This window comes from Neomonachus schauinslandi, chromosome 8 (assembly GCF_002201575.2).
Source record: "Neomonachus schauinslandi chromosome 8, ASM220157v2, whole genome shotgun sequence".
NCBI lineage: Eukaryota > Metazoa > Chordata > Mammalia > Carnivora > Phocidae > Neomonachus > Neomonachus schauinslandi.
Window position 1 is genome coordinate 22,215,329 of NC_058410.1, and position 26,000 is coordinate 22,241,328.

Here is a 26,000-nt window from a genome sequence, read left to right on the forward strand (position 1 = left end):
CCCAACTGTAGGCTTAAGGAAGTGTTCCTAGCATATTTTAGGTAGGCTAGGCTAAGCTATGATGTTTGGTAGGTTAGCTAATATTAAATGTACTTTTGACTTACGATATTTTCAACTTACTATCTGTTTATTGGGTCACAATCCCATTGCAAGTTGAGGGAGATCTGTACATTAGATGTCAGTGGTTGAAGATACTGGAAAATTTATTTGTAAAGGATTGCTCAAAGAATGCTGTAAAAATTCACATAAAAATGTACTGATTTGTGAAAGACTTCAGAGATGATGAAGACTTCCCTTACCTCATCAATAAGCTGATTTCAAACTTTCCAGAATCAACAGATCTGAGTTACTGATGCCAAAAGCATTGTTAATTTCAAACTGTTTGGAGGCAATAGAATATAATCTAACAGTAAGAGAAAAGCAACCAAATTCTTTAGAAAACTTCTGTTCCTGTTTTTTAAGTACTTCTGTAACCAAAGCATGTAGTTAGTGATATTTCTCAAAAAATCAAATGCTAAAAATTCTCTCTTAACATTCCTACATTTCCTTCTGTCTCACAAAGCTTCTTATTCTCTCCTTCAAATCCTGCATATTATGACATGATCACCATATGAGGCAAAGGCTCTCACGATTATCCTACCTGTTTCTAAATGTGTTCTCAGCCTCAGCTGACTCAGTTATGTCAGCCAGACAGATGGCCATTGATCCTAACCTTGAAGATCCTGAGGAAGATTGCACAACATCTTCCAAACATCTTCTTACTGCATAATTTGTATTCTCAAGAAGCAGAAACAGAACTAAAATACTGATTTGTGTTTCTTTGTCTAGTATGTATCTTCCAGTCCTTTAGTCTACCTGCGTGCTGTTTGTTTGTTTTTTTTTTTTTTAAATCAAATTAACTGTAAACAACACTGGAAGTGCAGGCTTTAGGTTCTCCTAGAATATTACGAAACTTCTGAGAAGGATGAAAGCCAAACAAACTACAGAGAGTGCCAACACAGACGAAGACTCTCACAGGAAAAGAACAACTTAAAAATACGTGTCTGTAAGAGAATGGTATCTTGAAACAGAAACTTAATTGTGGTGGCTTCTCCCAAGGTCCGTGAGAAGAAAGGATAGGAGAGAAACAGAGTAAGCGGCAGTGTCAGGACAAAAGACACAAATTCCACCGCTGCAAAGGTGTGAAGAACCTTAGAGGTTTGTCACCCGCGCCCCGTCCGACGGGTGAACTAATCTCCTCTACATATCCGGGACTATGGTCGCCCGGCCTTATTTCAGAAGACAGTCACCTCTCTTCCGCCCCTTGCTCCCAAAGTCCCTTTCCGAGAACGCTGTCACCCACCTCCGAGGACTGTGCCCAGGAAGATGCATTTCTTTTTATGACGTTTTAGAAAATTCCACATAGATCTCAGCATCCTCAGGCCCTAAAGGTACGGGCTGCCTAGGGGCGCGGGGTGGGGTGGGCAGTTCGCCAGGAAACCGTTTCCTCGTCGCTTGGCCCGAACGACCAGGCAGGACCGCCGTCGTCCCGTTGGGTGCCCTCCAGAAATCACAAACGCGACTTTCCGCAGAGACTGTCACCGGGGCGGGAAGGGGGCGTGGACTACAGCTGAGCAGCGGCGCTTTCTGTCGCTGCCGCCGTGCCGCGGCCCCCGCTCACTGGTCCGGGGCATCCAGGTCCGTTCAGAATTCGCTCCCGAGTGCATCGCCGTTCGACTTCCCTGGAAACGGTGGCCCGCAGTCGCCGCGTTCCGTTACCAGCGCTTCTCTGCCCCCCCCCAGCCTCTGGCGCCGAGCGCCGCGGCCCGGGTGCGGTATGGAGGCGAAGGCGGCGTCCACGCCGGCTACTGGCGGCGGCGCGTGCTCGGTGACGGCCGAGGAGACCGAAAAGTGGATGGAGGAAGCGATGCAAATGGTGAGGAGTCCAGGAGGTGGATGCCGTGGGTGGGAACTTTCTTTAGCCCTCTTCTCGACCCGAGCATTTGAGCAGACGTCCTGGGTGTGCTTTCTCGCCACCATAATCTCGATGGTGGTCACGTTTTCTGGGTAGACAGCTGGCTTTACTGTCCTGAAATTTTCTTTAGCCCATTCGCACAGTGCTGTAGGGGAAGGAAGAGAGGAAATACTGGCACGTCTGAGCCAAACATCCGCATTCAGCTGCTGCTGGCACATAACGTGCTGCGTCCCCTTCTTCTCTCGGGGACACACTCGCAAATCCGGAAAGTCACATTCTTCTGTATTTATGACCTCTTGAACCTATCTAGTAGGAGAAAGGACGCCGAGGATGTGTCTGATAGATCAGGATAAAAACAAATCCCAGTACAGCCAGATCCCACCATTCGTTCATCTTTCCTACTGCCCTCAGCCTTTTAACTTCCTTCGCTCCCTTCAGGATTGCTGATTGAGAAGGGCTCTAATCAGATTTGTGTGTAATCCAAGCTTCACCCATACTTCTGTGTGCCAGGGAGCTCTTTAATAGGGATAAGAGTGTGTTTTCACATATATATGTATATGTATACAAATATATGCACCTGCACACATATACATATGTAAAATGCCCTTCGGTTTTACATTTCTCTAAAGCTGCTGTAAAAGAAATCTTTTTTCTTCATACATGGTTTTGATTATATTCTTCCTATCCTTAGGGGCCTCTGGTCTCCAATAGTTAATTAATTCCATAATTATGTATTCATTCACTCCACAGATGTTTATTGAATACACTGTGCTTGGCATTGGGAATTCAGCACTGAAACTGATTTTGGTATATTCCTCTCTGTTCTCTTTTCGTACTATTTCCCCTGCATTCATTCACTATTACAGCCAAATATTTTTCTCTAAGCCATGATGCATTACAGTGTCTATCCATTTGTTTCTGCTACTTACATAATGTCCTTTAAACTTGTTTCTCATACTTTTTTGAAAGTGACTCACAGTAAAAAAAAGTCTATTTTATGTTACAACTCAGTAAATACACACATAGCTATAACAGAAACAAAAGTTTCACAGAACAGTACTTCACCTTCCTTTGTACAGTTTCCCTGGTATTTCTCTTTTCTTGAATTGGGGGGAGGGTGCTGTGTATTTATGACAAATATTCCACCTCCGTGATCCTCTCCAGTCAGAAGTTCTTTGAAACGATGCTGTTGGCCTTGGCCAGTGGGAGGATGGAGTCCTCTGACTCACCCATCCTGTGAACGGCCCCACACATATCTTAGCGCAAACTGGCCATTGAACCTGCCTGTCACCTCGTCAGCCTCGGCCACCTTCGTCTGGGTGGATGCTTGACCCTTGGTGTGGATGATGTGGTTGCTGGCAGAGCATTTCCGCGGCAGGTCCATCCAGGTCCAGGAACTCGCCGGCAATGCTCTGCAGGTCCAGGGCGCGCCTGCTGTCACCGCCACGAGGGCGAGCACGGAAAGCTCCTTCTCGATTTTTGAAAAAAATGCTGGTCCTGACCCACTAACTTGATTTTATGACCCATTCTTTGAGCTCACTTCATAATTTATTTCCTCTAATAAACTTACAAGATAGGTAGTGTTCCGATACTTTAATTACTGTTCACATATACATTTAAAAATTAATTTGTAACTTGTCATATGGATTTGTTGGTCCTGAACTTCTTTTATGTTACCAGATCCTCTAAGTTGGAGACAAGGAGTTTTCACATGATATCAAAATCTCACTCTCCCTTCCCCAAATCATTTCAATAATGTCATATGCTGGGCAGCTTCTTACTAGTGAGTTTGATGATATATACACTTGAAGGATAAAATATGTTAGAGTAAGCTGCATTCGATTCCTTCTATGGGTGAGAATTCCAGAGGGCAGATGATACCTGAATGCTGGGAAGTCAGAATTTATGGGCTCTTTTGTTTATTTTCATTTGCTTCAGGAGCTCTTCTCAAAGTATTTATGTGTGGAGCCTGCTTAGATAAAATTTTCAGAGATGCTACCATGGAGGACTTAATAGTATTTTTGAAAACAGCTAACTAATCAGTCATTGGGCTTTCCCACTTGTGTAGCAGAATTGTGATTTTTTTTTTTCCATCCTTTCATATTTTGGGTCTTTATTTTCCTTTAAGCATCTTTCGGTCATAATATATTGGAATATTTCCTCCACCTATCTCTGCCCTGTTCTCTAGACTTCTGGATTAAACATTTAAGTCCTTTTACTACCTTTTGCCCTGACTTTGGGCAAGCCAACCGCCCCACCCTTTCCCCTCCTACCCTATAAAATGGGATGGTTGAACTCCACATAGTTTCTCAGATCTGTCTAGCCTTGACCTTTTTGTCTCTTAATTGGATTATATATTTTTAAATATTTATTTATTTGACAGAGAGAGAGAGAGTGCAGGCAGGGTGAGTGGGAGAGGGAGAAGAGGCTCCCCGCTGAGCAGAGAGCCCCACATGGGGCTCCATCCCAGGACCCTGGGATGACGACCTGAGCCCAAGTCAGATGCTTAATTGGCTGAGCCACCCAGGCGCCCGTCTTAATTGGATTATAAACCCCTCGGGGATGTGATTACCTAGTTTACCTATTCCTACATAGGGTCAAGGAGGACCTTAACTTAGTACTTGTATTTTGGTTTTGGCCTATACATGTTCTTCCAGGTCTTAAAGAAAGGGGAAAAAGTGCTTGTCATAAATCTTGTGCTTTGTTCAGTCATGCCCTGCCCACTACAGAAACTTCAAATCTTGAAATACTTCGAAGATTGTTGAAGTAATTCAAGGTGTACTATGTACTTCTGAGAAGAGTTTAAGATTAGACAAGAAGCATGGCTAGTGCCAAATCTATTCATCTCTGAGGAATTTGAAAGTGAAATATGCAATGTACATGTAGTAGGGAGGATACCAATCAGAGGATGCTCTGATTAGACCAGCCAAGTCATATAATTTCTGGGTCTTATTGTTTAAAATAAAGGGGTTGTGCTAGAAAATTTCTATCCTAGTCTATGATTTTAATCTATAGACATAAGCCTGAATTATAAAAGAAAGGAAAACAGTTTTTGAGAAAGCTTAAAATCTATTTTTTTAAAAAAAAGTCATCTAAACTAAGTGAGTCTGTGCAAAAAGCAATACAGCCCTAACAGTCCAATAGGTATAACATTTTTGGAAGGCAACCTGGCATAATATAATTAACAGCCTCAAAAAAAATATTCATATCATTTGACATAGTAATATAATTCTGTGGCATTTATCTTAAGGAAATAGTTTAGAAAGATAAAAGCAATCATTGTCATTTCAGTGTTACATGTAACAGGGAAAACTAGGAAGCATTTCAAACTTATGATGAAAGGAAATGGTTAAATTATAGTATATTACTGTATTGAATAATATGCTGTTATCAAAACAGTTATGGATATTAGGTACAAACATGACATTAACTATTACAGCTACATGTAATATTCAACATTAAGCAAGCAGAATACAAATTATTTTTTATACTGTACATGTACATTTAGAGATTAGACAGGCGTATGTTCAAACCCTAGAATGGCTACTGAAAGCCAGCTAACCTTGACAGATTCTTTTTTTTTTTTTTTTTTTTTTTTAAAGATTTTATTTATTTATCTGACAGAGAGAGACACAGTGAGAGAGGGAACACAAGCAGGGGAGTGGGAGAGGGAGAAGCAGGCCTCTCACAGAGCAGAGAGCCCGATGCGGGGCTCGATCCCAGGACCCCGGAATCATGACCTGAGCTGAAGGCAGACGCTTAACGACTGAGCCACCCAGGCACCCCTAACCTTGACAGATTCTTAAACTTTCAGCCACAGAGGCCTCTTCTGTAAAATGGGTATATGGTATCTATGTCTCAGGGTTGTATAGATTAAAAGAGATAATCTTTGTAAAGTCCCTGACACATAATGCTCACTAAATAAAAGCTGTTGTTTTTTTTTAAACTTTTTTTTTTAATCAGATAAACAAAGACTAGAGGAGAACACACACAAATAATTAGTTAACATGGTAAAGATATGGGTTTTTTTTTTTGAGATATGGGTCTTTTTTTTTGAGATATGGGTCATTTTAAAGAAATTTTTCACTGTGCTTTTGTAGTAAAATCTAATCAAAGACATAGCATAAGAAGAATAAAACCAGAAAGGAGCCAGTGGTAGATAAATGTTAGTGGAATGGAGATGGGCTCCTTATACCATCAAAGGCAGAAAACAGAGGAGGAAAATGGATGGGTCTTAATTACATAAATATTAAAAACTTCTGCACGTTAAAAGGACAAGGTACAAAGTAAGAAAGCAAATTTGTAAAGAAATTATCAGACTTGGCCAAAAGTTGGTGGGAGAGTTGGAAAGTATGAGATGGGATGGATTGAAAATTATGTTAATTATTTAGTTAGTTTAACTCTATTTTGAACTTGACAGCAAAACAAATATGTATTTTATTGAACAGCATCTCACCTAAACCCATTTCCGTGGGGTTTGGGGGTTGTTCACACCACCTCCTCCCTAACCCACCATTCCCAACTGCTCAGCTACTCGCCCTCAGCGTGGTGGGCTGGGCTCTTCTTCACCAATAACCTGATTTGCCCTTTTAAATACTCCCACCACTCATGTTTTCTCTCTCATTTGGATAGCAGCTGAAGGCTTTTCACAAAAAACAAGTTACTCTAAGTAAATAGGAAGATAATCTTGAGAGGTGGGATGCGGAATAAAGGAGGTACATTTGCCGGAATGAAAAAGAGAAAATCCGAAGGAAAGAATGAAAGGCACACTCCCAGTCGCCTGGGGGCTGGGTGGAGCGAGAGACTGCCAGGCTTTCTTGCAAGTGACCTAAGTCAGGCCTAGGAACCCCACTGGGCTACCCAGGTTCTTCCTGTCCTCTGCCATTCCTTCTTCCCCGGGTCATGAATTCTCTTCTACGTGCTTGAGATAGCTACATAGCCACATGCAGAATTCTTCAGGAGATAATTTTACAGAAAATCTTTGTCACGTGGCCCCCTCATTTGTTTCTTCTCTTACAGTTTTCTAGCCTTAAACTTTCCAGGTTTCACTCTTTTAAGTTTTCCCTCTACTTTTGTCCCTTGAACTAGGCCTATTTTGAACCCAAAAGGTGACAAAGTAGCTGATCAGTGGTGACTAGAGTAGAAATTTGAGGCGGAGTGGCCAGGACCTGGCATCTCGTAGACGTTCCATAAATATTTATTGAAGAAATGAATGCCTGGAGCAGATTGCCTGGATTCTGGCCCCAGCCTCTCACCCGAGCAAATCCCCAACTTCCCCATGTCTCCATTTACTCATCTGTAAACTGGGGAAGCTCACTGAATCGATCTCATAGGGTTGTAAATGAAATGCATCAATACTGATAAAGTGCTTAAAATAGTCCTGGGTCAAAGTAAGTTTTTCCATAAGTTGTAAGCTCTTATGATTTGCAAGCTCAGAATCAGAACAATTGTTAGGTAGACATAACAGTCTGTGATAATAGTTAGAAGCTAGAAATTTCTTTACAAATTTGCTTTGTTACTTTGTACCTCGTCCTTTTAACATGACTTAGATAGGTCACCCTTCAAGCCACTGGTTTTCATTTCCAATTCCACCAAAATTGCATCTGTGTCACTGACCCTTTTCTCTTGGCCTGTTTTTTTTTTTTTCCTCGAATCCTCCCTAACAGCAGACACTCCTGATTCTTTCTTTCTTTCTTTCTTTCTTTCTTTCTTTCTTTCTTTCTTTCTTTCTTTCTTTCTTTCTTTCTTTCTTTCTTTCTTTCTTTCTTTCTTCCTTCCTTCCTTCCTTCCTTCCTTCCTTCCTTCCTTCCTCTCTCTTTCTTTCTTTAAAGATTTTATTTATTTATTTATTTTAGAGAGAGAGAGCATGCACAAGCAGCGGGAGGGGCAGTGGGAGAGGGAGAAGCAGACTCCCCACTGAGCAGGGACCCCAAGGACATGAGGCACAATCCCAGGACCCTGAGATCATGACCTGAGCCAAAGGCAGGCGCTTAACTGACTGAGCCACCCAGGCGCCCTGACACTCCTGATTTTCCTCGTACCTTACTAGGCATTTCTTCTTAATCTCCATTGCAAGATATTTCTTGTTTACTCCTTTATTATTATTATTATTTTTTTTTAAACTTTTCCTTTTGAAATAATTATAGATTCATAGAAGTTGCAAAAAAAAGTATATAGGGAAGTCTCATGTACCCTTCACCCAGCTGTCCTCCATGGTAACATCTTATGCAACTGTCGTGCAATAATCAAAACCAGGAGAATGACATTGATGCAGTCTGTAGAGCTTATTGAGATTTCATCAGCTTTCTGTGCACACATGTGTGTAGTTCTGTGCAATTTTATCACATGTTTGGTTTTGCAGAAACACCACCAGACCTGCTCAGTCACCACAGGCTCCTTCATGCTACCCTTTATAGCCACCATTCACTCTCAAGCCCTTAAGCCCTGGCAGGCACTAATCCATTCTTTGTGGCTGTAATTTTGCATTCAGGAATGTTATATATGTGAATATGGAACCTTTTGGGCGTTGGTTTTTTTCATTCAGCATGATTTCCTTGAGGTCCATCCAAATGTTGAGTGAATCAGTAGTCTATTCCTTTTGTTGCTGTGTAGTATTATTTGGGATGGACGTACCACAGTTCAACTATTCATCCTTTGAAGGACATTTGGATCATTTCCAGTTTTTGCCTATTACGAATAAAACGCCTGCAAACATTTATGTCTGTATATGAATTTATGTGCTGTATGACCATAAGCTTTCGGTTCCTTGGGAGAATGCCAGAGAGTGCAATTGCTGGGTCATATGTTAACTGCATGTCTTGCTTTTTAAGAAACTGCCAAACTAGTTTCCAGAATAGCTGTACCATTTTACAGTCCTACCAGCAGTGTATAAGTCATTCTGTTTTTCTTCAGCCTCACCAGCATTTGGTGTTTTTACTTTTTATTTTAGCCATTCTGATGGTGTGTAGTGATAACTCATTGTGGTTATTTTGCATTTCCCTAATGGCTAATGATATGAACATCTTTACATGTACTTATTTGCCATCTATATGCCCTCTTTGGTGAAGTGTCTGTTAATATCTTTTGCCCATTTTCTAGTGGGATTGTTTTTGGTTTTTTTGCTGTTGAACTTTGAGAGTTCTTTATATAGTCTTAATAGTAGACCATTGTTGGATATGCAGTTTGCAAATATTTTCTTCCTGTTTTAGCTTGTTTTTTCTTCTTCTTAACAGTGTATTAGTATCCTATGGCTTCTGTAACAAATTACTACAAACTCAGTGGCTTAAAACAACACAAGTTTATTCTCTTACAGCTCTGGATGCTGGGTGATTGAAATTCATTTCACTGGGCAAAACCCAATGTGTCAGCGGGGCTGCGTACACTCTGAAGGTTCTAGAGGAGAATATGTTTCCTCACCATTTCCAGCTTCTGGAGCATTCTTTGCTTGACTCATGGCTTCTTCCTCCATCTTCAAAGCCAACAGTGTAATGTCTTCAAATCTCTTACTCTGCCTCTCTTATTAGGACACCTGTGATTGCATTTAGGGCCACCTGAATAATCCAGGATAATTTCCCTATCTCAAGATCTTCAACAAATATTTGTTGGATGAGTAAATGATTTCTCTCTTGTGTGTACTTGGGGTTCTGTGTACTCCCAATCTTATTTTAAATAACATTTTTCATGTGCTGATTGCCTTAACTGCGTGGGTACTCAGCATCGCCATCCTCCCTGGCTGTCAGTCCTCCTCCTGGCTTTCCTTTCTTTAGTAGCCAATGGTGCATTTGTATATTTATTTGTATATATTCACCAAACCTTGGAACTTTTCAGACTTTCGGGCTTTGCATAACCTGACATGCTTTAACCATTGTTACAGTATTGGACAGAACTAGCCTGTGGGTGGTTCATGACCCGGGTGGGAAGAATGCAGTCTTACTGCTTCAGCTACTCTCTCCCTACATCTGTGCAGGCCATAGCTCTGTCCTACCACCCTGGAGGAAGAAGGAGAGATATAGCTTGATACCACTATGCTATGTGCCTCTCCTTTCACCTTTATTGGCCCAAGGACAATTTAAGTGTCAGTTGAGCATGGTTGAAGTGGCTAAGCAACCCATGTTAGCATGATGATAGGAAGTTATTGCTACTCTAAATAAAGTATAGCCAGGAATAGGGGCTAGTGCAAGAGGTAGAACATGCGGTCTTAAGCAATGTCTTCAACTTTACACTGTATATGCCTTATGCTGTGTGTGAATACCTACACTTAATTGGTAATCTAGTCTTCCAAAGTGTCTTCAGGCCTGCCAAAATAAGAAATGCTATGCCTTTCTAAAAACAGCCATACTTGGGTTTTCTTGACTGCAGTAAGATGGAAATGTTTATACCCTAGTTCAAGGGTTGTGTTCTTCATTTGTTCTCTCTCAGCAACAGGATCAGGGAGTATACGGATATAACCTGCTTGCTTTTGCTCTCTGCCCAGAGAAGTATTTGTTAACTGTGTTGGGCCGGGACTTACCTGGTTCAGTCAGTGACAGAGCTAGAATAAAAATGGACAGCCTCTGATGGGGGAGACTTTGCAAATATAACCAGTGGTTTGCCCTTTTCCAGGATGATGGTGGTAGAAATATTCTTAAGCTTGTTTTTCTGATTTATATTTTTCCATGGAGGTGTACCTTACGTACAATGAAATGCACAGGTCTTATATATGTTGTCCATTCAGTTTTGACTGATGCAAACATCTGTGTAACCCACACCCTTTTCAAGAGTTTTGACCACCCTGGAAAAGTTCCTTGTGTCCCTTTCCGATCAGTTTACACATACCCTTCCAGGAAGAAATTGCTATCATTGTATTTAGTTTTGTCTGTTCTAGTACTAAACCTGAAGGGAGTCAGACAGTGTGTATGCTTTTGTGTTTGACTTCTTTTACTCAGCATGTCTGAGATTCACCCACACGGTTGTGTGTATCTCTAGCTTGTCCCTTTTCATTGCTGAGTAGTATTCCATGGTGTGACTGTGCCAGTTTGCTTATCCATTCTTTTGTTGGTGGATACCTGTGCTGTTTCCAGATTTGGGCTATTATGAATCAAGCTATTATGAACATTCTTTTACAGTTTTTTTTTTTTTTTTTTTTGGACATATATTCCCTTCTCTTAAATAAATACCTAGGATTAGAATTTGTTCATTGGCTATGTGTATGTTTACTTTTTAAGGAAATTTCCAAAGTGTTCTCCAAAGTGGTTGTGCCATTTTCACATAGAGTGCTCTGAAGCTTTTCTTGTGTCAAAGCAGAAATAGCACAGAGAGACATCCAATCTGGTTACCTTTATGCTGTTGGGCCTCTAGAGGGTATCTTCTATAATATTTAGTGAAACAAAAAAACTAAGCAAGTAGAATTTCAACAAGGAAAAGACTTCAATAAAGTATTTATACATGTTATTTATTCTTTTCCTTTACACATATGTATATGATCTCTGAAAAGTTGCACAGACCCTGCCACCGTAAGAACAAAAGTCAGTAACAGCCTTTTGCTCACTTCTGCTTCCATGAGAAGAAAAAATCAGGGGCTCAGAACCTGTGCAGGGGGTTTGTTCCTGAGTCTCCCTTAATATGGATATAACGGAGAACAAAGGCACTAAATACTGAACTATATTTGAGGGAAGGGAAAGCTCAGCTATATTTCTTTGTTCTGGGGTTTATATATGTGTGCTTATGCTGGTTTATTTCTTTCCTATAATCTTTTTAAGTACTGAACATTACATCTTAAATTTTCTACTTTGTCTTTTAGGCCAAGCAAGCCCTAGAAAGTACTGAAGTTCCTGTTGGCTGCCTTATGGTCTACAACAATGAAGTTGTGGGGAAGGGACGAAATGAAGTTAATCAAACCAAAAACGTATGTCGATTGAATAGTTTAATTGCAAACATACAGCAGTAAAGGTAGGAGTGCACTGAATTTTATCACAGTTGGCAAGAAGATGGGTCTGTGTCAAGACCTGTAGGTATAATGGAAGGGTAGTTTCCCTTAACATTTCTTTTTTTGAATGCCTTCCTCTCTGATTATAAAAGTGATCCATATTGGTTTTTTAAAATTTGGAAAATTCAGAAAAATTTAATGAAGCAATACAATCTTTGGGGCTAATTTTCTATTTCATGGAGTTTTACTTTAGCATTTGAGTGAAACTCAAGAAGGGATTTTATTACATTGGAGTGTCAGTACTGAAGATATGAATCTAATCTCCATCTTAAGCAAATCTAATATAGGAAAATTCCACTTTATAAAACACATCAATTTAACTCATATCACATTCTTTAGTACCTTTAAATAATGTTTTCCTCCTGGTAAATTAAAAAATCACCTTCAGTTTATATCTTTGGAGGTATTAAATGATTGTATAACGGAAGCTGTTCATGTATTAGATAATTCAGTGGAATAAAGTCTCTACCACCTACTGTCTCTGTACCTACATGTGGTATTACACTTTATTATTTTTTAATTTTTATTTATTTTTTTAGAGAGAGAGAGCATGTGTGCATGAGTGTGGCAGGGAGAGGGAGAGAGAGAATCTTAAGCAGGCTGCACACCCAGTGCTCAATCTTATGAACCCAAGATCATGACCTGAGCTGAAATCAAGAGCTGGATGCTTAACCAACTAAGCCACCCAGGCGCCCTGGTATTACACATTATAGTTTGTGTGCCTTTATATTATGTGGTTAGCTTGAAAAGTTCATGAATTAAGGCAACACTTCTTGGTATCACAACAGTGTGTCATGGTAAGTATAAATGAAATATCCACTTTTATGATTATCAGAAGTACTAGGTGGACTCAGAGCTTAGAACCACAACACCACTCACACAGACTGTGATCTTATCGTTTGATCGTGGGAACCAGAGAACAAGCTGGTGCTGGTACTATGGGGTGCTATGGGGCATTTAATGTTTATCCATCACATCTATCAAAGAGAAAACACATGCAAAGTAGGAACCCAGGTTCACAAAGCAATTATTATTTGGATATCAAAACATTTGTGAGCTAAGTAATAAACATAATGTAGCAATTAGTGAATATATAGATACTTGTTGGGGAGTAGAATTCTGTATTTTAAATAATTGCTCTATCTCCCTATTTTGTGTATTTTGTGGTTTGGTATGATATCTTTAATATCAGAACTTTAAATGCCCTGATGTCATCCATCTAACCCCCCAATGACCTGGGTTTCTTCTGTATCTTGAAATTAACCTGCCTTTTTATTTTGGTTTGTGTATCCTATAGAAGATTACCCTATCAAACACTACAGAAAGACTCTTGACCCCAAATGAGGAAACCTGAGTCCTACTTTTGGCTCTCAACTACCACCACCCTCATCACTACCATCACCTCTCCCACTGTGTGTTTTTAACATGTCCTAAATTGGCTTGTGGTTCTTCAGCACTAAAAGAGAGGTTGAGGGGCGCCAGGGTGGCTCAGTGAGTTAAGCAGCCTACTCTTGATTTCGGCCCAGGTCATAATCACAGGATCCTGGGATAGAGCCCGCATCTGGCTCCGTTCTTGGCAGGGAGTCTGCTCTCTCTCCATCTGCCCCTCCACCCTGCTCTCCCTCTCTCCTCTCAAATAAATAAATAAGTCTTAAAAAAAAAAACTCCAAAAACCAAAAAGCACTTTCTTTACTTGTTTCCAGGACACCACACCACTCTGGATTTTCTAAAAAAGAGAGGTTGATTGCAGGGATTCAGTTCAACAGTTACTTACTTACTGAGAATTCTGGGGAGATCCGATTCAGTAATTCTGAATCTGATTGTTAAAAAACCCCTGAATTGAGGAAACTTTTTGTTAAGTTTCCCAGTTAGTTCTGGTATGCAGGCAGGTTTGGGAACCTGTTCTCTAAAGTACCTTACAGCTCTGAGATCATAATTCTGGACCAGCATTGCTTCCACCTGCCTCTAGCTTCCATGGCACCTCGGGCCACTGCACCAGCATCTCTCACACCCTGCTCTATGTCACAGGTTAATGAGTGCCTTTCTGTTTGCCCCAACCAGATTTTATACTTGCTGAGGACAGACTTTGTAATCTCACATAGGATTTAGCACAGTGGCTTGTACATAGCAATCAGCATAAGCTTATTGATAGATGTGATTATCGTGAATATCTTTAATAATTATTGCATAGCAGAGCACGTAGATAGCACACAGCATACGCTTCTTGTAATTCAGTGTTTTATGAGGTGTAGATGCCAGTGAACCCCGTTCTACATATGGGGGAGCCAAGGCTTAGAGAAGTTATGTAACTTGCCTAAGGCCACAGAATTAGTGATGTCACAGTCAGGATTCAAACTTAAGAATGGTTATTTGCAAATGCTGTGTGATTTCTCCTATATTCTATGCCACCCATGAGGTATCTGAGACTGATACCAAATGTCTGCTTTTCTCTAGAGTCTGCCAGAATATAAAATCTCATCCCAAAGAAAATGTAAGTGATGACATTCCACTAACTAAATACAGATTTGCTTAGAGTGAAGTGAGGGACAGCCTTGAAAACATCTGAAAATGGAGCACATGCTTATGAAGACTTCAGGCTTCCCCTCGAATATTCACAAACCCTAGACTCTTTTTTTTTTTTTTTTTTTAACCCCTGAGACTTATATTCTCTATGGCATTTTAATTGAAAGAGCATCCCTTGAGGTTCTGAGGTGCTTAACTAAAAATATAGCATAATTCTCACGGCATCTCCGATTAGGTGTCTTTTGTTGGTCAGATTATGGGACTTGAACTGGGAAATACATTGCCAAGTGCTTAGAGTGTCCCAAAACCTTTATGCATTAAAATGTTGGCAGAAACATTAGGCCCATTTTTTTGGTATCTATTTTCGAGTGTTTGCACAATACAGTTACATGTTGATGCAAGCACCTCTCTCCTTTCAGGCTACTCGACATGCAGAAATGGTGGCCATCGATCAGGCCCTAGATTGGTGTCATCGAAGTGGCAAGAGTCCTTCTGAAGTATTTGAACACACCGTGCTGTATGTCACAGTGGAGCCGTGTATTATGTGTGCAGCTGCTCTCCGCCTGATGAGTATCCTTTGACTTCGTGAGTTAATGTCGTGTGCCCTTCCTATAACCTTGAAAATGCCCAGACACATAACCTGCTTTCTAATATGTGAAAACAGATTTATGAAACAAATTATAAAATATTGTACCCCTTGGCCAAAAAATTTTTAGGAAGGATTTTTAAATCATATGATTTTTTCATTTTATATCAATAGATGTAAAACTATTAACCAAATAAAACTAGAGAAAGAAAAACTAAGAGCTAACAAACTTATGTAAGGATAAGTCACAAATTAAAGTAGATTATAAAACTGTACAGAGAAAAGGTCTGAAGAATATGCACCTTTGAATAATAGATCATAGGTGATTTAAAATTTTTCTTTCTCTTTATGTTTTTGTTTATTTTTGCCATTAATACCAATTACAACGTATGAGAAATTTTAAGTCCAAAGTAAATATAAGGTAAAAAAACAAGTCACTGATGATGTTATAATTGTAGATAAATGGGAAATTGAGAAAGTTACAGCTCTTTGAATTGTGTCTTTCATAGAGTAAGGGACACAAATACAGAGTGTTAGCAAGTTTGTCTCTAAGATCTTTAAAAAATTACTCGCTTGTTCAAAAACTCAATTTCATACTTGGACAGTTTTTATGTACTTATTTTGCTATGTGTGAAAAGTTTTATCACTTTAAAAATAACAGGGGGTTTTGAGTATAACAGGTACAGTCTCTACTTTGTAAAGAGGGGAGTTCTGGTCAACTTAGAACTCTGTCCCCATCCTGCCTTAGACGGTGGCTCAGTTTTAGTTTGTTTTATATTGGGGCACGGGTTATATTTTATTTGGCAAAAGATTAGGGGACAATCCTGTTTTTAAAAGGCGAAAAATCCCTGGATTAAATTCCTACTTCCTTTCTGGCTCCAATTCTCTAATGACTCAAAGAAAGTGAGTTAGGAAAGACAAGAGAGAGCACCAAACTATAAACTTTTAGCAACTGTGTATTCGGTTTTCATTATTTGCAGTTGTGAGATGTTCATCTCTAAATCCTTTAAACCTCTTCTTTTGTGTGACTGGATTGTGTGATTTTTAAGACTAAGCCTAAGCTTAACTGTTTTTAAAAGTAGCCTGAGCTTGTCTGTCCAGGATGGACTGGTTTTGTCACTGTATGCACTGGAGCTGCACACTCTCTTCAGGACCTTAATTCTTTCTCATAAATCCCGCTGGTTGTGTATGGCTGTCAGAACGAACGGTTTGGCGGCTGTGGCTCCGTTCTAAATATCGCCTCTGCTGATCTACCGAATACGGGGAGACCATTTCAGGTAACGTGACCCGTTTATGCTTTTTATTGCGAACTACTTTGCTCTCTTCGTGGGATTAGTTCGTGGGAATAGTTCACGTGCGGTCAGTATACCAAAAAGCCATGCTGGGACCAGTCTGACTCTGGGACCTCCCATCAAGTTCATTTGTGCCTCAGTAGAAGAGGACAGGTATCATTTCCAGGTGAGTGCTTGGCTCTCTTAATGAGCAGAATCTCTCCAGAAGGAGATCCCTGGCCTTCCCAGGGATCTCCCGACAGTCCTCACTGATGCGCTCAGGAATGTTGGAGACACTGTCTCTGTTGTCATTCTCACTCAGGGAGTGTCCCCAGCCCCCTGCTGCACCGTAGATACTGTTTACGGTGCGCACACAATGTTTTTGCACAAAGCCAATCGTTTTGCTTTATTGCTATGTACTATTTTTTTTCAAAGATTTTATTTTTATTGATGAGAGAGACAGAGAGAGCATGGGGGGAGGAGCAGAGGGAGAGGGACAAGCAGAGTCCGCACTGAGCGTAGAGCTCGATGTGGGCTTGATCTCAGGACCCTGAGATCATGACCTGAGCCGAAACCACGAGCCAGGTGCTTAACCGACTGAGCCACCCAGGCATCCCTGTTCTATGTACTATTTTTGGTGTCTAGCATTAATACCTGCATTTTCATTATTTTTCCCCCCTGCCTTTTCAATACTGAAATTTCCCCCAGACTCAAGAATCCACATTGCTTTCATCTTCTCTTAAAAATCCTACTTTCCCTTTAATCTTGCCACCTGTCCCCAAGTTTTTATGTTTAAGGCTATGAGCATTAGGAATTGATATTTCAGAGTTTGTCCTGTAGACACATAGCATTTTTCACAAACTGGTTTTATTTTTTTTTCTAAGGTTAATCCTGAAATATTATGCTTTAAAAAGAAAAGGATTTAATAAATGCTGGACATGGTGTGCAGTTAACTTCAAAGATCTCAGATATTCTTAGGAGAATACTGAGTACCTATGAAGGGCTAAATTTGGCTGAATCCCACTGAGAACAAGTTTTGGAAAACATTCTATTTTGAGTTTTCCCAGCCGAACATTAGCTTTCCTAACAACTTCTGTACATTTGAGAATAGATGACTTTTAACATCACATCAGAAAATAAATTGTAATAAAACGATGGAGAGTAAACAATACAGTCAGCTCGACCATTAAAAAAAATGTGCAAAGTGATTTGATTTTTCCAGTCACTTATATCGGTGGCTCAAATTTTGCTTACATAACTCTTTGCAAGTAAATTGCTGACTCTGTACTTTGTTTATGAGAAAGAGCTAAAGAATTTCTCAAAGCTTCTGGGCAGAACAAAGATGTGCCCTTGGATATCAGACATGGGTAGAAAATTTCTCTCCAACACATGAGTGACATTGGGTGCATACACAATCCTCTCCTACATATTTCTGCACAGGGTGAACTGAAGAATAAGCTTGTTTGTAATGTGTGTACCTGGCCAAATTGGCTCCAGGGAAATGAATGACCATGGTTTGAAGCCATAGCTCCAGGTTGGATGCCAAATTATTATTATTTTATTTTTTTTAAAGTGTTTGAGATTCTAAAGAAAACACTGATACCTTAGGTCTCTGGACCCTGTGTTTTCTTCCTTTATTGGGTTGGGTTGGGTGGGAGAGTCTGTGGGAGGTGGGATGCTGTTTTTATATTAAAGAATCATAGAATTATTTAATGCTGTATTATAAGCAGCATTAAGCTCATAGAGGATACCTACAGAATTATTCTTTTCAAAGAAGGTGGTGATTACCTTATAATACATACCTGGTCCGTTTTTAAAAGTTTAATAAGAATGTGTGCTTTTTATTAAAGCCACAAATTTGTAGCTATAATGGATAATTGAAAGTATCTTGGTATCATAGAGTGATGCAGTTTCTTTCCCCATCTATAACTCAGTGGGTCTCATCCCGGACTGCATATTACAGAGCTTTTACGTGTGGCTGTGGGAGGTCCCCACCCCAGATCAACTGGATAAGAAGGCGAAAGGGTAGAAGAGAATATTAGTATATATTTTTTTCTTTTTTAGTTTTGTTTTTCACAATCCCTTGTGTCCTGGGCTGACTTTCAGTAGATCGCAGGGAGGGAGCTGCTTTGCTGCATGGGAAACCCTTTACCCAGAAGCAGGTTTTCCATGAACATTCATTGGTGATGGGCGAGGGGACAGGCCCCTTTTATGGCTTTGCCCTGTTTCCCAGGAGGAGGGGCTCACCATACCAGACCTTGTACAAACGGGACTGTGGGGGTAGGGGGGGTCACGTAGGCAGCCTTGGGCTGGGACAGCAGGGGGACTGGCTATCGGAGGGCAACTGAGGATCCATGTCACTATCTTATCTTCCACCTGGGTGGGATTCTGACTTACAGGCACTCAGTCATAATCCCACAGAGTTCCCAGGTGATTCCACTGAGCAGCCACGATGGAGGACCTTTGGTCTAACTTCATAGTAGAGGAGAGTGTCTTGTGCTAGTGTTCATGAGAGCATGAGGAGAGGCGGGTGCTCTGAGGAACATGAACACTTAATGTGGCATGAGGAGAAGGGGACTGACCCACCATGGTTAGAATGATCTGAGAAGGTTATGAGAACTGAGAAGCCAAGGGAGGAGAGAGTGCTAAGAAGAATCGAGAATGGTCAATGGTCTCCACAACTGCAGAGAATTGAGGAGGCTGGAAAGGGAACCATTGTTTTGGTCAGTAGGGGCCTTTGGGATATCTGGAAGCACAAGCCAGTGAGGATGAGGTTGAGGAGGAAATGAGAGTCACACAAGCAACAGTCAGGAGTCTGGAATGTTCTCAGGGACTAGCAGAGTAGCAGCTTGCCTGAGGGGCAGGGTGGAAGGAAGGTTATTGGGATTTTTTTTTCCCCCAGCTTTACTGAGATATAATTGACATATAACATGTGTAAATTTAAGGTATACAATGTGATGATTTGATAGATGTTTAGATTATGAAATGTTTACCACAATAAAGTTAGTTGACACACCATTTTCCTCACATAATTACCATTTTGTTGTTGTTATGGTGAGAACATTTAAACTCTACTCTCTTAACAGTTTTCAAGTACACAATATAGTATTGTTAACTAGTCACCATGATGTACCTTAGATCCTCAGAACTTACCTTATAACTGAAAGTTTGTATCCTTGGATCAGCGGTCTATTCATTTCCTCCCAACCCCACCCCTCCACCCCTGGCGATTACCATTCTACTCTCTGCTTCTAACAAACTGAGGGCTCTAGAGGGGAGAGGGGTGGGGGGATGGGTTAGCCTGGTGATGGGTATTAAAGAGGGCATGTATTGAATGGAGCACTGGGTGTTATACACAAACAATGAATCATGGAACACTCCATCAAAAACTAATGATGTAATGTATGGTGATTAACATAATAAAATAAAATTAAAAAAGAAAAGAAAACGTTTTATATGTATATATATTTCATTATATATATGCAATAGAATATTCAGCCATAAAAAGAAGGAAATTCTGCGATTTGGGACAATGCAGATGGACCTTGAGGGCACTATGCCAAGTGAAATAAGTCAGAGAAAGACAAATACTGTATCATCTCACTCACATGTGCAATCTAAAAACATCGAACTCCGAAGGTTATTTCTTTTAATGGGGAAAGTTTATGCAGGCTTTATAGGCCCAGGCAAGAGCTGACTGAAGGCACAAGAGAAAGGGAGGTTCTTTCTGAGCAGTAGACCACACTGACCGGGCCCTTATGCTGGTGCTCATTACCTGCTTCCCCTCCTGTGGCTGCTTCTGGATGTTCCTCCCTGGAATCGCTGTCCATTTTATCATTTCATGCACCTTAGAAGGATGCAGTGTATCAAGTCCAAATTCCTGTGACACGCCTTCAAAGCCCTGTATATTTTGACCTCATTTTATCTAATTCTTTCACTGTAGGCCCCCCAACCCCTCATTAGTTGGTTTCCTCACATAGCCCAAGCTTATTCTTACTCTTTCCCTGAAACGCTCTGCTCAGTGTCTTTAAATATTTTCTTTTTTCTTAATTTTTAATTTTTATTTATTCTAGAGAGCGCACGTGCACTTGTGTGCGAGTTGGGGGGTGGAGCAGAGCGATAGAGAGAGAGAGAGAATCTTAAGCAGCCTTAATGCCCAGTGGGAGCCTGTCTCAGGGCTCGAGCTCATGACACTGAGATCATGACCTGTGCCTAAATCAAGAGTAACACGCTTAACCGACTGAGCCACTAGACACCTCAAATATTTGCTACCTTGAAGGCAAGTTCAAATTTCATCTTCATGTGATATTTCATGTAATTTCATTCCTTAACCATTATCATAGTTTCTTATTCTTTCACGTATTGATCCCTTCCCTCTAGTTAGATACCAAAGATAGATCAAACTGAACACTTTTTTTTTTTTAAGATTTATATTTACTTGAGAGAGAGAGAGAGAGAGAGCACAAGTGGCAGGGGCAGAGGGGGAGAGAATCTCAAGCCGACTCCTCGCTAAGCACGGAGCCCCACACGGGGCCCAACCTCATGACCCCAAGATGGGCCCCTAGTAAATAACAGTAGATAGAAATAGCTCATGCTTAACAAACACTTACGATGTGCCAGGTATGTAATAGGTGTTATTTTTGCAATCTTATTTAATCTTCATGAAATCCCTCTGAGGTAAGTGCTATAATTATACCTACATTTTACACACGAGGAAGCTGAGGCAGAGAGTTTAACTATCGTACCGAAGATCACATAGCTAGTAACTTCAATAGTACTTGAGGAATAATAGTTGATTGGAGTGATGGTGAGTCCATACGTCTATTCTTTTGGTAATGTATTTCCTTACCCGCATTACTGCTATTCCCAAAGTGTATTAACGTTATCTGAAATAAGTTTATGTAATTATGTATACATTGCTGTGTTTATGGGATACAGGCCACATTTTCATAGGCCGATATTCATTCTCAGTTTTCTCATTTCATCAGTGCATTCCTGGATATCGGGCCGAGGAAGCAGTGGAAATGTTAAAGACCTTCTACAAACAGGAAAATCCAAATGGTCAGTTTTCCCCTGCTGTACATAATGTAACCTCACTTAAGACAAATCGGTGTGAAGAGACTTGACAAGGGCCTACCTCTTTCATTTTTTCTTTTCTATTCTTTTCACAGCACCCAAATCAAAAGTTCGGAAAAAGGAATGTCAGAAACCTTGAACTTGTTCTGATGAAAGGCTGATCCCCCTCCATGACATTCTTGGACTGAAAGCTGTTGACATCATTGAATCATGTTTACATATGTCCTTAACTCCTGGGGAAATCATCTCTCACTATTTGCTCTGTTGAGGGAACAAATTAGCACTTTTTAAAAGTCTCCCAATTATATACAATGATTAGCTTTTCCATAAGCTTAAAGAACATTTTAAGAAGGGGGAAAAAAAAATAAAGATCGAGGTTTTAGAAATTAGTAAGCAGCACGTAACCTTCTTGCCAAAATCACTGTGCCTAGGCCAGGAAAGTGCTGTTTCAGCGAATGTGCATCCAGACCCAGTTAGCGGGCCTGCATCCAGGCTGGAGTGCGCCACACCGTGGACACCTGCTTTAGGCCTGGCTTTTCAGAATCGGATCCTCTATTCTCTGTAGCCACTCTGTTCTCCCAGGGGTTGAGGGCCCGTGACTTCCTTGGAATTTGTATAGGAGTTGTGTACATCTAGACTATGAATGCGTGCTCCTCAGAACACATTTTTGTTTGTTTGTTCGGTTTTGGTTTTTTTGTGTTTTTTTTTGTTTTTATAAAGCAGTTAGAGAAAATGCATATTTTTAAAACAAGTACTTGAGCATCGTTTTTAAATCATAGCATATTGCTATAATAAAACCGTACTTATGCTTTCTTTGAAGATGAAGATGGATATTTTCTTAAAAATAAAAGATAGAAGCATAACTGAGACAATTCCTTCTTTATTATTGAGCAGCTATACTATGCCAGGCTCCATTTGTTCATCGAATCCATGAACAGAACATGGTGCTGCTATTCTAGCAGGGGGACACACCTTATAGATTATATAGTATTTTAGAAGATGTTAAGAATTATGGCAATAAGAAAAAGAACAGGGGTCCCGCATCGGGCTCCCTGCTTGGCAGGGAGCCTGCTTCTCCCTCTGACCCTCCCCCTCTCATGTGCTCTCTGTCTCTCTCATTCTCTCTGTCTCAAATAAATAAATAAAATCTTTAAAAAAAAAAAAAAAAGAAAAAGAACAGGGAAAAGGGGATGGATGTGGCATTTGGGGTTGGGACTGCCAGTGTTGCACAGTTAAATACACTGGTTCATTTAATCTGAAATCAAGTTGTTATTTATTTTTATAAAAGTCCAGATTTAGAATTAAAATCTAAAATTTAAAAATGTGCACACAACCCTGGAAAGGGTCTCTGCAGCAGGAAGTCCCAGATATTCAGCTTTCTGACTGCAGCAGTGAGAGAACAGCCTTGCAGAGCCACACTGGGGTTCGCTGCATCTGCCCAGAAGGGGGCCTCACCGTTCCACCAGAAGCCCAGCTCCGGGCCCCTGTTGCATTTCTTCGTGGATTCATTTCCTTGATGCAAAGCATCTGTATTTGTTGTTTCTGCCATTTGAACGATGTCTGACTTGTTTGTTTTGAATTACATTACAGGCTGGAATGTAATTGTGGTGAAAGTATTTTTATATTGCTGAGAGTAGCAGCTAATCACAGTTACATGCTTCAGAGGACTTATAATTGCTTGGTTTTGTACATGTGTGTTTTTAACTGCATTTGAGAAATTTTATGGAGAAGAATATGCATACTTTTAAATCTGTAATAATGTTACATGTAACTTCTTTTCAGTTTTACCTACTTTAAAAAATTATCTCTTCATTAAATTTTAGTGCTTTGACTAGTTTATTCCTTTTTGCAGTTGGTCATAATTCATTTCTGGCTCCTTATGCTTCTCTGCAAGCTGACCTTAGTGCACTTACCATCTTCATATCATCGTTTTCTCCGGCATTATTTGTAGACAGAAAACCTGGATTCTTTCCTCCGCTGCCAGTAAGGACCAGTAGGTCTGGTTAATGCATCTTTGTCAAGTAGGTTCTTGGTAAACATTTGTTAAATAAGATTACTGATTGAAGTTTGGAGAAAAATGAATAATAAGGGGGAATAGCTAGGATAAAAAGTCAAAGCAAAAAGTAGTATATGGGTATTTTAGCTTATAGATTGTCAATGCGAAAAGTGTCAAGAAAGTAATAAAACGAAACCAGGAAGGATAGAAAAGACTTACCGATGTACGTATGTTCTGTCTCTGCTGTGTTTTGGAGAATGGGTACTTCCTAATTCCTAAGCATGGCTGAAAATTTTAATTTTGGTTATGACCTTTTTGGTTCTGTCTCCAGTGACTGACTTAGAGAAAAGTCTCTCCCATAGTTTTGGTCTTAGGCAGAGTTTCCTCTTCTGCTTTTGGGGAAAAAATTAGGTCAGATGGCATATGGCAGATTGGAGGTCGGCGCCTCTCGTGCCGATATAGGAGCCTCGTGAGGGCATAGACATTGAGGCTACGGGATTCTGACGGCGAGCCGTGGATGTATGATGAGCAAATCCTGCTCCCTGAGTTCCACGTTCTCTAGCTACCTAGACATGGCTTAAAATACTAGGATGCTCCAGTTCAGATTGAATCCAATTGATTGACATTGAGAGTGCCTGTCTGAGAGACAGCTGAGAGACTTGTTTTGTGCATGGGATGATTCTGGAAGTTGTGGGATGTGAAAAGGTTTTAGAATCACAGCCCTGTTTGGAGGAATTAGTAGGAAATGATTGCATCTAAGTTGCTAGAGTATCCAGTGTTTGCTGGTCTTTGCCGTGGACTCAGCTGAGGATGGATGGTGTGTAATGCTTTGGCAGGCTTCAATCACTGATAAAAGATTATGTTAAAATATCTTTTCACTTTCTTCTTACTTGGCACAAGCATCTCTTCCTGTGTTGCATTTGGAATATTATGGAGGGAAAATAGATAGCCAAAAATGCCAATGTAGGAAAGAACTGTTAATTTTTCTTTTCTTTTTTTTAAAGATTTTATTTATTTATTTGAGAGAGAGAGAGAGAGAGCATGCACAAGCAGGGGAGGGACAGAGGGAGAAGCAGACTTTTCGCTGAGCAGAGAGCCCGATGTAGGGCTTGATCCCGGGACCCTGGGATCATGACCTGAACCAAAGGCAGCCGCTTAACGACTGAGCCACTCAGGTGCCCTGGCAAGAACTGTTAATTTTTCTGTAACCTTTCTATTTGCAAATAATTTCAAACTTACAAGTTTAATTTATTAACAGTTTACACCTTTAGCTTTATCATTTGCTCTGTTTATTTTCTCTCTCCCTATCTGTATGTATGTATGAATTTATATAATTGTTCTTCTGAACCATTTGGCAGAAAGTTACACGCATCACACATCATGGCCCTTTGCCCGGAAATGTTTCTGTATTTCCTAAGCATGGGATATTCTCTTATATAATCACAATACAGTTATTGGCTTCAATATATGTAACATTAGTACAATACTTTTATCTTTTTAAAAATATTTTTATCTAATATACTGTTTGTATTCTAATATTGTCACCCATAATGTCCTTTAGAGAATTTTCCCCACCCACTCTACAATATTGGAATATTCTAAGGACAGATATCTTATTTAGTTGTCATGCATCTTTAGCTTATTTTATTTTATTTTTTGAAAGATTTTATTTATCTGAGAGAGAGAGCAAAGCAGGGGGAGAGCCAGAGGGAAAGGGAGAAGCAGACTCCCTGCTGAGCAGGGAGCCCCACCCAGGGCTCAATCCCAGACTCCATCCCAGGACTCTGGGATCATGACCTGAGCCAAAGGCAGAGACTTAACCAACTGAGCCACCCAGGCGCCCCTCTTTAGCTTATTTTAATCTAGAACATTTCCAGAGCTTCTCTTTGCCTTTTATGACATTGACATTTTTTTAATCATTCTGACCCCACTCAACTTTACTCTTTTTTAAAAAGATTTATTTATTTGAGAGAGAGAGAGAGTGCACGTGAATATGTGCACACAAGCAGGGGGAGGGGCAGAGAGAGAGGGGAAGAGAATCCTCAACAGACTCCCCACTGAGCCGGACATGGGGCTCCATCCCAGGACCCTGAGATCATGACCTGAGCTGAAATCAAGAGTCCCATGCTTAACCGTCCAAGCCCCACAGGTGCTCAACTTTTCACTTTTTTTTTTTTTTTTTAAGATTTTATTTATTTATTTGAGACAGAGAGAATGAGAGAGAGAGAGCACATGAGAGGGGGGACGGTCAGAGGGAGAAGCAGGCTCCCTGCCGAGCAGGGAGCCCGATGTGGGACTCGATCCAGGGACTCCAGGATCATGACCTGAGCCGAAAGCAGTCGCTTAACCAACTGAGCCACCCAGGCACCCTCACTTTTTTTAATAATGGTGTTTTCTCATGATCATATTCAGATTATGTATTTTAGGTGATGTTATATTCTGAGAATATTAAATCTGAAGGCACCCAAAGGCCATCAATTCCTCACTGGTGATGTTAATTTTGGTCACCCAGTTAATTTTGATCACCTGACTTCTGTACTATATAATCATTGTTTTTTTTTTTTTTCCTCCTTTGCAATGAATAAACAATCTGGGGAGAGAAACTTAAATTTTTAAAGGAAAATGTATTT

General features: G+C 40.4%; 2 protein-coding genes and 1 pseudogene across 4 annotated transcripts in view; 1 reads left to right on the forward strand and 2 right to left on the reverse strand.

The window, feature by feature from the left end:
• Window positions 1-1,700, reverse strand: part of PEX3 (peroxisomal biogenesis factor 3) — a 36,661-nt gene extending 34,961 nt beyond the window's left edge. For 2 of the 3 annotated variants that reach the window (XM_044917319.1, XR_002480486.2), the window contains exon 1: window positions 1,343-1,608. In XM_044917319.1, the coding sequence (XP_044773254.1) occupies window positions 1,343-1,415 (73 nt within the window). In that variant the 5' untranslated portion in view covers window positions 1,416-1,608. Of the gene's footprint in view, window positions 1-1,342 lie in introns of all 3 variants that reach the window. The other variant, XM_021693156.1, reaches the window with a different exon arrangement.
• A 102-nt stretch (window positions 1,701-1,802) lies between these two features.
• ADAT2 (adenosine deaminase tRNA specific 2) lies at window positions 1,803-22,464 on the forward strand. The gene is made up of 6 exons (XM_021693432.2): window positions 1,803-1,915; window positions 11,733-11,837; window positions 14,861-15,011; window positions 16,198-16,304; window positions 21,287-21,359; window positions 21,470-22,464. Exons 1-6 carry the CDS (start codon window positions 1,817-1,819, stop codon window positions 21,511-21,513), a joined length of 579 nt encoding a protein of 192 aa, XP_021549107.1. The 5' UTR covers window positions 1,803-1,816; the 3' UTR covers window positions 21,514-22,464.
• On the reverse strand, window positions 3,119-9,422 carry LOC110583128 (annotated as a pseudogene).
• Window positions 22,465-26,000: the final 3,536 nt, after the last annotated feature.